Source organism: Epinephelus lanceolatus, chromosome 20 (genome assembly GCF_041903045.1).
Source record: "Epinephelus lanceolatus isolate andai-2023 chromosome 20, ASM4190304v1, whole genome shotgun sequence".
In the NCBI taxonomy this organism is placed as follows: domain Eukaryota; kingdom Metazoa; phylum Chordata; class Actinopteri; order Perciformes; family Serranidae; genus Epinephelus; species Epinephelus lanceolatus.
The window spans coordinates 21,379,708-21,391,298 of NC_135753.1; the positions used below are offsets into that span (position 1 = coordinate 21,379,708).

Sequence of the window (11,591 nt, forward strand, 5' to 3'; positions counted from 1 at the left end):
CAGGAGCTGAGTAAGAAATTGCTTAAGCTGCTGGAGCACCAACATATAGTAGGTTTACATGACATTAGAGATCAATTCATTGTGTTGGTCCGACCAAAACTGGACTTTTAAAATACATGTGAACATGTTAGAACATGAAATCATACTAAATTGAATTTCGGATGAACACACCTAGATAATGCGATTGGGAGTTGAATTACTCCTGCATGTACACAGTCAATCGGACCCAAACTGGCCTAGGCGTTCTGTGCATGCTCCACAGTTTCCACCCTGGGCTTTGACCTGGAGGTTGAATTGCATTAAATGCGTAACAGAAGAACATGCTGGTAACAACATGGTGAAATCTGCATCCTGAACCGTGCATTTTGGACAGATAAGGAGAAAATAAATGGCTAACTTGTATGTCAACTGTTTGGTCTGTGATGTAATGGGTCAACCAGAAAAAGGTCCATTACCAACAAGCTGAAAGGGGCATATTTCCACCTATGGTAGAGTCGGACAAACTTCGGTCAACAAACTGATTCCCCTCCTGTGCTTGTATATTGGGACAAGGACAGTAGTCCAATTAAATGGCCTAGTCAAACTATAACCATAGCTCGACTTAACTGAGCATGTAAACGAAGTGATAGACTGACATGTCTTTCCCCAAGAAAGAGAAACCAGGGTTACAAAAATGAAAAAGGGGAAAAGAATGGAAAGGGAAACAAAAAAATCAAAGGTGTAAAGGAGAGACATGGATTAAGAGAGGCAGGGTGGAGGGTCCCTCGGAAATTGGATATGCATAGGGCCCAGAATCTGGTGTTAAGGCCCTGATCAGGCTACTTATGGTTTTGATGTGTTTTAGCACATTTAACTGAAAATTCGTACCTATTCTTACTTGAGTAAAAAAAAAAAATCGAGAAGAATTTCATGGAGAATTTTATACCAGCATACTTAATAAAATAATCTGAATTTTCCTTCCACTGCTGTTTGCCATTTGTTTGATTTAAACTATTAAAATAGGCAAATCTCAAGGTATTCGGTAGCATTTAAAGGATTTTAGCATATTTTTGATGCATAAAATAATTTACCAAGCTGGTTGTGTCGAGGTTTTGTGTCACAGAGAGACTAAAAAGTGGCCGTTGGAATTTATCAGGCATCACTCAGGGCAGCTAAAACCACAGGGTCCTTGGTTGAAGGACCCCGCAGAGAAGTAAACAAGACGATGTATGCTAGCGTCAATTAACCTACATCATCGATTTAGTCAAACTAATTTAACTTCAACGTGCACTTTATCACGGCAGGATGGCAGAGGATAATGAACTGGAAAAGTATGTAACGGTTTTGCTGTTTATCGTCTGTTTAACTGCTAGCTGCTAACGGTTAGCTGCTAACGCTTGTAGCTAGTTTTCTGCCTGAACCGTGGCAGCCCTCCATCCGTAGGGAGAGATATTTTTGGTCCTCAGCTGTTGTATTTACTGTGTTGTAAGACGAGTGTGTGGTGGTTGTAAGTAAATCCCTTCCACCATTACAGCCACCACTAGCAACCTGTGCTGTGTGGTTAAAGGTCGGCTAAATGAGTGAGTCTCCTCTGCTGATACTGTGCTGATTCAGCAGCTCGGGTCAAACTGGGACACTGCCGCTGTCCCTCAGTCACTCACTAATGATTCACTCTCTCCTCTGCACTCTGTATCACTCTGTTTTCTCTCACTTAATTAGATTATTCTCCCCTTGGCTCCCTCTTGAGGTTTTATACTATCTTTGCCCTCAGCTTCCTCCCTGTTTCCTCTCCTTCACATGATTTATTTTTGAATGTGTCTTTATTTATCCATACAGGCGAGCAGTGGAGGAGCTCCTGAAGGAGACTGACAGGGCCCGAGTGAGAGCAGAGACCATGGGCCCTGCAGGATGGTGAGCACTGTGTTTGCCATGCTATCTCTATCAGTGTGCAAACATCTGTCATTTGTGGATATGTGACTGCTAAACTGTTTTTGCACTGGGGCAAATTGTGTTCTTTGAGTGTGTCACCTATTTGTGGTGTGTTAAGATCTAGTATGCACCATTTGTCATGTGTTATATTCAGCTAGTTTGTTTATATGCTCAACTGCTATTGTTAGCTACTCTTCCCAGGGTCCACATACATGTATTTACAATACTACAACAAACATGATATACACTAGTAAGACCCAACAAAAGTAATGACTAACACTTAGACCAGTGGTTCCCAGCTGGTCCAGCCACGGGGTCCAGATTTCTCCTTAGTCATCACTTCAAGGTCCACACAGGTTAATACACTCACTGCATCTGGACATGTCATCAAGCTGTCTGTTAGTCACTCACTCAGGAAACAACACTTGAAAATGTTAGGTCTGTGCCGGATATTCACTGTACTTCAAAATAAACATGTCACCTTTTTTTACAAACCTGACACGTTTGTGAGTCTCTTGCGGTCCATTCAGAATGGACCCATGGCCCAATTTTGGACTGCGACCCACAAGTTGGGAATCACTGACTTAGACAAAAGCTTCGCACAAATCATAGCCCCGCATAATATGGCATTATATCTCCCTTGGAAAACAGCATATTTATTTACCTTTCTAATCTTAACATATTGTTCCAGACAAGTGCAATTAACATGATTGTAGCCAGTTTACTAATGTTTTGTTAAAATGTTATTGTGTGTAATTGTTATCCATCCCCCAAAATATCACAGTGATGATACTGATAAATGTTGAGATATTAGATTTAGCCGGAATATACAGCTAAATGCACTGGTTACTCACCCTTGTTGTTCATTTCATCTTGGTGAATGTGGAATTTAGAATACTCAAAGCAAATTGAATGGATTGCCATTAGTTAGTTAATCAGTCCATCCATTTTCATCCACTTATCCGGGGCTGGGTTGCGGGGGCAGCAGGCCAAGCAAAGCACCCCAGACATCCCTCTCCCCAGCAATGCTTTCCAGCTCCTCCTTGGGGACCCCAAGGCGTTGCCAGGCCAAATGAGATATGTAATCCCTCCAGCGTGTTCTGGGTCTACCAGGGGCCTTCTACCAGTGGTAGGAGCAGTCATCAATGATTGATGATGACTTGTGCCTTTTTTAGAGTAAGTATGAGTCAGGTCATAGCCAGGATTCATAAGGATCATAGTTATTTTAGTTAATTTGTCCTTTCTATTTCTATTTTTAAACTATGGTGGGCATATACTGAATCAGTTACGTATTTGTTGGTCTAAAAGTAGTAAATTGATAACGTACCTAATAATGAAAATAGCCAGGTAGCAGGATGGTACAGTGGTTAGCACTGTGGCCTCACAGCAATAGGATTCAAACCCACTTACCTGTCAGGGGTCCCTCTCTGTGGAGTTTGCATGTTCTCCCCATGTCAGCGTGGGTTTCCTCAGGGCTCCTATAGGTGTTACTGCGAGCATGAATAGTTGTCCTTCTCAGTGTGTCAACCTGTGATAGTCTGACAACCTGTCCAGGGTGTACCCTGTCTCTCGCCCAGTGTCAGCTGGGATAAGCTTCAGTCCCTCTGCTACCCTTAACAATGTGAGTGGATATTTAATGGAAATAGCCTGTAAATACCCATGATGTGCTACTTTTAACCATAAAATGTAACTTCCTACATGTTGCTAAACCCCCAACTTCCCAGAAAAAGATCATGAGGACATGACCTCAGTGCCCACAGTCCTTTAAGTGTTGGTAAGGTGCTCACACACCAAACTCTCTTTGAAAAAACTTTTTCTTCTTCTTCTTTTTGGTTTATAACAGCGGCAACTGCTACTTTGTTTATCTCATCATTTAATTTCTTAATGATTTTGATAATTAAGTAAAGAACAGGAGTTGGTCCCCATGTGCTGTACTGCGGCTGCCCACTGCAGAAGACGACCTCTTTCAATAGTAATCAGGTGTTTTGGGGTATTTGGTTTGGTTTCTTGGCTGCTATGAGATACACAATTGAGAGAATATTTCAATAAATCATCAAAAAAACCAAAGAAACCAAAAAAAACATATTCTTACACCTGAACAATCTGTCCCCCTCACTTCTGAAATGATGGCTACACCCCTGAAGGTATTAACCTTAAAGGTATCGAGTACTGATGCCCAGCCCTAATTACTATTGACTAAGCCCCCACCCCACCCTCAAAAAAAAAATGACATGAAATGAATTTGACATGAGTTTAAACATATATACATATACATATATACATAGTTGTATATTTGAGATGACAATCAAATTAACTTGCAAGGATCCATTCTCCACCCAAACACACAGTTGGAGGGTCCTCTCTCTATGGCCCCCACCCCCGGGCCCCAGTGCAGCCTCACTGCACTGCCTATATTTACACCCCTGCCTCTAGAAGCCAGTGATGACCATCCATAGGTCACAGGAGTTTAAACATTTTTCTGTTCCCTCCTCTCTCAGGTTGAAGTGTCCCCTGCGGAGCACCAACAAGCGCTTCCTCCTCAACACCCTGCGCTCCACTGGCCTGCAGCGGCGCACCAGTGAGCCCAAGCACGGACACTCCACCAAGAGAGGGCGCCTGAGAAGCGAGTCCCCGCACAGAAGCCGCGACCGCAGCAGAACACCCCCCAGAGATCACAGGAACAAAGGAGGCCACATGGACCATAAACACCATCACAGGGACAGCTGCAATAACAAAGATAAGAATCAGGACAGAGACAAAGACAGGAGTTACAGGCACAAAGACAACAGAGACCGGAGACATGGGAGAAATGGCCGAGACAGAGACAAAGACAGACTTCATGAATAAAGACTTCTGTCCAGGGGAGGAACTCTGGTTTTACAGAGGCCACTCCCTGTACAGGCAGCCCAGAGGTGGACACCACTGAAACTGCTCTCTGACTGGCTAACGCACCTCACAGACTTGCTGCTGGCAGACTGAAGAGACATTTGTCCAGCTGATGGAGAGTGTTCTTCTTAGAAAGTAGATTACTGACACTTTTATTTACAGCCATTTTTATAGTTCGTGAGGTTCATTTGGTTCCCTTAAACTGGTAATGAAGCCAGCAGCCAAGATGATATCTTTCCTTCTGATTTTACACTTAAGATAAGTGAATAAACAAGTGGCCATTTTAGTCCAGGAAATCCCAAGGAACTTTTTTTAGACACATGTTCACGCCATATGACTCATGGTTTGGTGTAATTCTGTTTCACCTACAGTAGAGGAGGTTTGATTCCAATTAAAGTGTCATTACCATTCTTTTGTCATTATTCACCAGCCATGATGTTTACATAAGCCGTGTTGCTGTCGCCACTGGGTAAGCACATTTTATCGTGTCCAACTTTTTTTGACATGTGTACACCGGCTATCAGAAACGCTTTTGTTTGTGGAAGGAGAAAAAAAGTCTTGTTTTCCTGACACTCCTACATGTGTCCTGTGATCAAGTGGTCTCGGATTAGTGGTCATTAACAACAATAACTTTATTGTAGTAATAATGATAATAATAGTAACTGTTGAGTGACTCAGGTCATACATTTTGGATTTCTGCATGTTTTAGTGGGGTCACTGGGATTTCATGACAACAGATGGGCATGTGCTCAAGCGTTCAAAGTGTTGCTGTTTTTATCTTCACCATCCATTTAGCCTGTCTCAGTGTGTGTGAGCTCACACCCCTTTATTGTTCCACACACAGCTTTTTAAAAACGTGGCATCTGTCATTCTCCTTGGTCATAGATCTGCTATATCTGCATTTAAGATGCATTATTCCTCGCTGAAGCCATTACGCCAAATTCTGCCCGTTAAAATGCGTTTAACGCCTCTCATGCTCCATAAATCACATTGTCCATCTCCACTGTAGTGGGGAAATCGCTCGGGTTAACTGTTTCCTTCCTGTTTGAAACAATGATCAAATATAAACACCATTAAGCCATAGTGCAGGGGGTGATTTGTATAGAATTGGTTTACTTGAACTTTATTGCGCCGCCGAGTGCCCCATTAAGATACCGTGGAAAGTGCCATAATTGCTTTTGAAGAACTCAGTGCAAATAGTGAGTATTGATACACACTATCAGGGTAAAAGCCCCGCCGTGCTGCACGGTTTACGTGAAAAATAGGTAAATCACTCCCATCATGTGCCAGAGGCTCCAAATGTCGCGTAAAGGCGCACATGAGCTCGCGGGTTGTGGAGACACGCTCCACACGCACGCCCCGTTAATTGAGTTCTGTTGCTCACTCCAGCCTTAATTGGTTTACCACGAGAGCTGCGGTTTAATGGGGCGGACACACACCCGCTGAAGGCTAATGGCCAGCAAACATGGCGAGAGTGCAGCGGCTGTGTGTTTGTCACCGCCGAGGGCCGCTCGCGCAGGGCCCACGCGCGCTAAATGGTGTTAAATGATGCATTTGCAGAAGTGTAATGGGTCCATTTTAAAAGTCAGAAAGGTGTAGACAAATGAAAAAAAGGTTGTGAAAATAGACCATGGTGTTTGAGCTTCTCACCCGAGTTTCCAAGACAACTGTGTCTCCATCCAGGTCTCTTATCTGGCAGGTCAACCAATGTTTGCGCCCATACATATCGATTAATCAGCCGCAGAGCGCACACCGGAGATAAATCCATATAAATTGTCAATGACACATTGTTTGAGAACAACCCTACAAGTCCTGCAAGAGTAACATGTTTTTTTCGTCTGCTCCAGACCATTAAGGACCTCTTTTCTGGAGGCAGACTCACCTGTTCCCTTGCAGCTGTAGGGGCAAACACAGGTGGGTGCCAGGTAAACGTTGCGGTATTTACAGAGTGGCATTGATTTACGCGGCTGTTCTGTTCAATTTACTGAAAAATCCCACAAGCTGGAAACTGAGTCTGTAGGTCTGCAAACAGTGAAACCAATGGCTTTGGCGCTGCACAGTCACATGGTGGCAGAGTGACACACCTGTGTGGAGCCGTGAGGGCCTTGCAGTTGCGCCAGAGACAGGTGGAGCAGAAGGTCCACGCCGAGGCAGGGCGCAGGTACGGTACATGTTGCGGGTCCTCGGAAGCCATGAATCGGGAAGATCATTATTACCCTTCTCAGGTTTTTAAAGACTCCTGTGCCTACCAGAGATCACAGGGGGAGGACTACAGCCACAGCCCGCCGCCCTGCCTGTACATGAGCAGGCAGGTGCACTCTGTCTACACACCGCCGTCCATGGGAGCCTTGGAACCGGCCAGCCTTCCTGACATTGGCCCCTACAGTCTACCCATGCGGGAGGATCCAGGTGTGCCTCAGCTCCACCATCCTCAGGGGCTCCAGCAGCAGCAGCCTCTCCTGCCTGCCGCAGGGTATGAAGACACGGGGGAGCAGAGCAGATACCACCTCCCTTTCCCCTGGATGAAAACCACGAAATCTCACTCACACACCTGGAAGGGACAGTGGGCAGGTAACTCATCCAAACCGCCACATATCACAGAATCATGCGTATAAGATCACTTACTGAATCTGCTTCTCAAATCAGCAAATACAGGCACAGTTTTGTTTACAGCTGTAGTCATAGCATTAACATGAGTTTCATCTGACTCTTTCTGAGGCCTATAATGACATCATGTTCCCAACAATATGATCCTGGGTGTTTCAGTTTACCTTGTCACTCAATTTGTAAAAGGCCCGGAAGGTCAGCGCTGGCTTTTATCAGGGCTTATCGTCACAAAAATGTGGGTTTTGTCTATACAAAACATAATCACAAATGGCCCTATCTTAAACCATCAATAGGCTGTATAGGTCTATAGAGCAGGGCCATAATAGGCCGTTAAAACACCAGAATACACCACAATCTGTTTTCATGGCTGTAGGCCGGGTAATATGACAAAAAGATATTTTATATTAAAATAAATTGTTTGACTTTAGAATTTAATTATGAATAATTTGGACTCAATTAGACTATACAATAATCTTTAATAATATGCCTTTTTAAGTTTGTTTTCAAATGAACGCTCCAGAGAAAAACGTGAACGCACCACACCACTAAGTTTCTTCGGCTTCTCATGACTTTTGTCATATCAGAGAAAAGTTTCAGCCGGTTGTACATATGTTTATTCCGCGTTACTAATTTGATATAAAACTTTTTTTAAAAACTCATTAGTTCCGTGTTAACTACAGGATCCTTTCCTGTGACACTGCGGCCTACTTTGGGTACATTTTACGCACAGTTGCTGTGACTGGTTATTATAGTGTACTAAAGATATGTCAATGACTTTTAAAATTAGATAGCACAATTCCATTGAATTTAAGTTTTGGAATGGACAAGGTGACACCAAGAGGCTGGCATGCGAAAACTACAAAGCTAATAAAGTGGGCGCCAAGGGTCAAAGCTGTCATTCGTCGTGCTTTGATTTGATAGACATTTATACTGTCAGTGGTTTACATTCACAAAAATGGTTGCAATTAAATCTATAATTATCTGACCTACCTAAAGACTAATTAAAAATATGGCTAAACTATAAATTACTGTTTTGGCATAGTCCCAAATTTAAATTTAAATTTGAATTCAACACAAAAAGACATTTCTAGAAGGAAAGAAATATATTTTTGTCATTGTCACAGAGGTTAGCACCTGTCTGTCCCGCTACAGATACTACACCAGCTGAGCGTTTTGATTTGAGGTTTGTAAAGAGCAGCATTTTAAAGCCAACAACGCATGAATAGAAATACGAACTGCATAATGTAGGCTAGGCTGATATATTTAGGTCTACTCACACTATAAAAATGATTCTGGAATAAATATTTTTGGCATGGCTGCCTTGAATGTTGATATGTGATATGGTGACATTTTGAGGCTGACAGTGAGATATAGGTCATTCCTGAACTAGGTGAATTCACCAAACGGTGGTTCTCATCAGGTTTAGGACTTCAGTGAATCAGGATCCTGAAAAATTGGCGCAATTTGGTGACTTTATAGCCTTTAAAATGTTACTTGTTTAACCGTTGTCTTCTAAAACTATAGAGGAAAAAACATTCCGTGAACGTCTCAGCGACTAAACCACATCAAAATGATCTCAAATCTCAGATATCAAATAAACGTATCATCAATATTTGTAGCATCTATTCACTGGTATGACTTCAAATTAAATGTCACAGCTGGGAATATTATGTTTTGTTCACAGTAAGAGGAAACAACAATTTGCAACCACAGATTATCCAAAAAGTTAAACTCCAACGTAATTTACAACATAATCTTGGGAAGAAATGGAATTAAAAACAATAGATTTCCACGAGAACAGCTTTAGCGTGTCCTCAAATCACATGTTGATCCCAAATTTCAACTTGGATTATGATATAATGCGTATTTTTTTTGGGTAAACCTCAAATATTCTAATTGTGAGTTCCCTTTGACATTACAAGTGAATAAGTGTTTATTTTACCGGCTATCTGAAGACAAATATGCACTGTGGTTTCTGCAGCTGCCTGCTGGAGAGGTCAGAATCTAACCCATGCACTTCTAATAAGCCCTATCAGTAGGCTATATAGTTAATTAAAAATAAATTCTCCCTTTATGATAATTAATAAAATGCATTTAGTGACTTTACTTGAGTTTTTTTCAAATAAGTAAATAACAAACTTTCAAATGCCTTTAATAAAATGATTTCCTTGTCTCCAGGACCGTACGTGATGGCGGAATCAGAGGAGAACAAGCGCACGAGGACAGCCTACACGCGCGCCCAGCTGCTGGAGCTCGAGAAGGAGTTCCTGTTCAACCGCTACATCTCCAGGCCGCGGCGCGTGGAGCTGGCGCTGACCCTCAGCCTCACCGAGCGCCACATCAAGATCTGGTTCCAGAACCGGCGCATGAAGTGGAAGAAGGAGGAGGACAGACGGAGAGCGAGGGGGGCCGACCCGGACCAGGACTCCTCCATCAGCTCCGGGGACCAGGGGGAGGCCGCTGGAGGGGTCACCTCCAGCTCACCTCCTGTTTCCCCGCTGCACGGTCACTCCCTGTCTGCAGCTGGGGCCAGAGAGCTCGCATAGACCTGCAGGAGGTCCTCGGGACTTTAACTCATGGGTTTCTTTATTGTAGAGACTTTAAATCCACATTTGAGAGGATTTTTATAGGAGTCCTTTAAGGTTCATATTAATAATGGAGAGTGAAACCTGAAAGTCTCTCATAGAGTTGTGGTATTAAAATAAAGTGCTCATTTTCCGGGACCCCCTTTGAACTTTCTCAAGGACCATCTAGACCCCCTGTTGGATACACCTGTCTGTCATTTGCTGGACTGGAGGGACCTGTCTTCACCATTTCTTCATGCGTGTTTTGGGGCTTTCTGTGTACCAGATGGCATGCTGAGATAACCAAATCATGCAGGACAAGAGGCTACAACATGGATGCAGTTGCACAAACTGTTCAACTTTTACAATGTGTTGTTTTTCACCTACACTACAAAGAAACTTATTAATGTACATATGCGTAATATGACTATTTACAACATTTTCCACGTCCAAATGTATATATTTAAGGCAGCATGTAAATTGTTAAATTAGAATCAACACATATTTTATTGCAGAATTCATTGTACAGTATGATGCATGAATAACACATGATAAATTTGGAATAAAGTAAATATCACAGCCTATACATGCCTTGGAGCAATGGCAGTCTTTACTCTTTACACCGGCACAGCAGAAGTACATATAAAAATCCAGTTATTACATTTTCATAGCCTGTTTGGTGCGTCAGTGAGCACGAGACTCTGCAGACGCAGGCGACATATCTTCTTCACCTCTTCTATTCCGCGCGCCCTCTCCACCGCGCGCTCGTTCTGGCAGCGCTCGAACAGCTGCCGTAATATGTTCGCCTTGTCGTTCATCCGGGCGCAGATGACAAACGGGAACCCGAAGCGCTCCTTGTACTCCTGGTTGAGCCGGGCCATGCGCGAGGCTTCCGCGGAGTTCAGTGCATCCATCCCGGCGCCTGCCTGCTCCTGGCGTGACTCACGGGTCAAGGTGCCGCTCTGGAGGTCCCTGCCCGCGAGGTCCGGGTGGCACCTGAGGATCCCCTCTTTGCCTGCACACAAACAGCAGCTGGTTATTGTCATTCCATTAATCAGCCACCCAAAATCTGACAAAGTTAACAGACTGTAGGCCTATCTCACCTGATTCTGGGAGAGCATCGATGAACTCACTGATTGCACCCTCCAAATCACTAACGCTCAAAAAGGGACGCCTCGACCACACAGCAGCTGTTATAATGGGACATCTCTCCACCACGTTCCCCAAAATATTCACAAAATCCTCATAAGGGAGAGCATTCACTGCGGCGATGTCCATGCTCATGTGGAGACTCTTCAGTTGCACAGGCAGTGTTCAGTGACCTTCGGACGTCACTTTGCAACAAGGGTTAATGCACTTTTGGACACACAGAACCAGCCCCCTGCAGCCTGGCTGTGGTTAATATTTTCTCTGCCAGATCATCTGCAAATCATTTAAGGCTGAAAAGTGGAGTTTGCTGAAGACTTTAAAGGTCCAGTGTGCAGGGTTTAGCGGCAGCTAGTGGTGAGGTTGCAGAACTTAAACAGATGATTATAAACTACAGAAAACACATAAATATTATATACCATTTTTGCAAACATCTATTCAGTCATTCATTTACCATAACTGCTTATCCTGTTGGGGGCC

The 11,591-nt window shown here is 43.5% G+C and overlaps 3 protein-coding genes across 3 annotated transcripts; 2 read left to right on the forward strand and 1 right to left on the reverse strand.

Moving 5' to 3' along the window:
• The first annotated feature begins 1,156 nt into the window (after positions 1-1,156).
• Positions 1,157-5,203, forward strand: LOC117264518 (uncharacterized). Its single transcript, XM_033638523.2, has 3 exons — positions 1,157-1,310; positions 1,816-1,890; positions 4,407-5,203. Exons 1-3 carry the CDS (start codon positions 1,285-1,287, stop codon positions 4,753-4,755), a joined length of 450 nt encoding a protein of 149 aa, XP_033494414.2. The 5' UTR covers positions 1,157-1,284; the 3' UTR covers positions 4,756-5,203.
• A 136-nt stretch (positions 5,204-5,339) lies between these two features.
• On the forward strand, positions 5,340-10,315 carry pdx1 (pancreatic and duodenal homeobox 1). The gene is made up of 2 exons (XM_033638794.2): positions 5,340-7,365; positions 9,580-10,315. The coding sequence occupies exons 1-2, from the start codon at positions 6,987-6,989 to the stop codon at positions 9,945-9,947; spliced, it is 747 nt and encodes a 248-aa protein (XP_033494685.1). The 5' UTR covers positions 5,340-6,986; the 3' UTR covers positions 9,948-10,315.
• Positions 10,316-10,453: 138 nt separating this feature from the next.
• On the reverse strand, positions 10,454-11,309 carry urad (ureidoimidazoline (2-oxo-4-hydroxy-4-carboxy-5-) decarboxylase). The gene is made up of 2 exons (XM_033638796.2): positions 11,069-11,309; positions 10,454-10,980 (listed from the first exon to the last, which is right to left on the reverse strand). The coding sequence occupies exons 1-2, from the start codon at positions 11,247-11,249 to the stop codon at positions 10,631-10,633; spliced, it is 531 nt and encodes a 176-aa protein (XP_033494687.1). The 5' UTR covers positions 11,250-11,309; the 3' UTR covers positions 10,454-10,630.
• Positions 11,310-11,591: the final 282 nt, after the last annotated feature.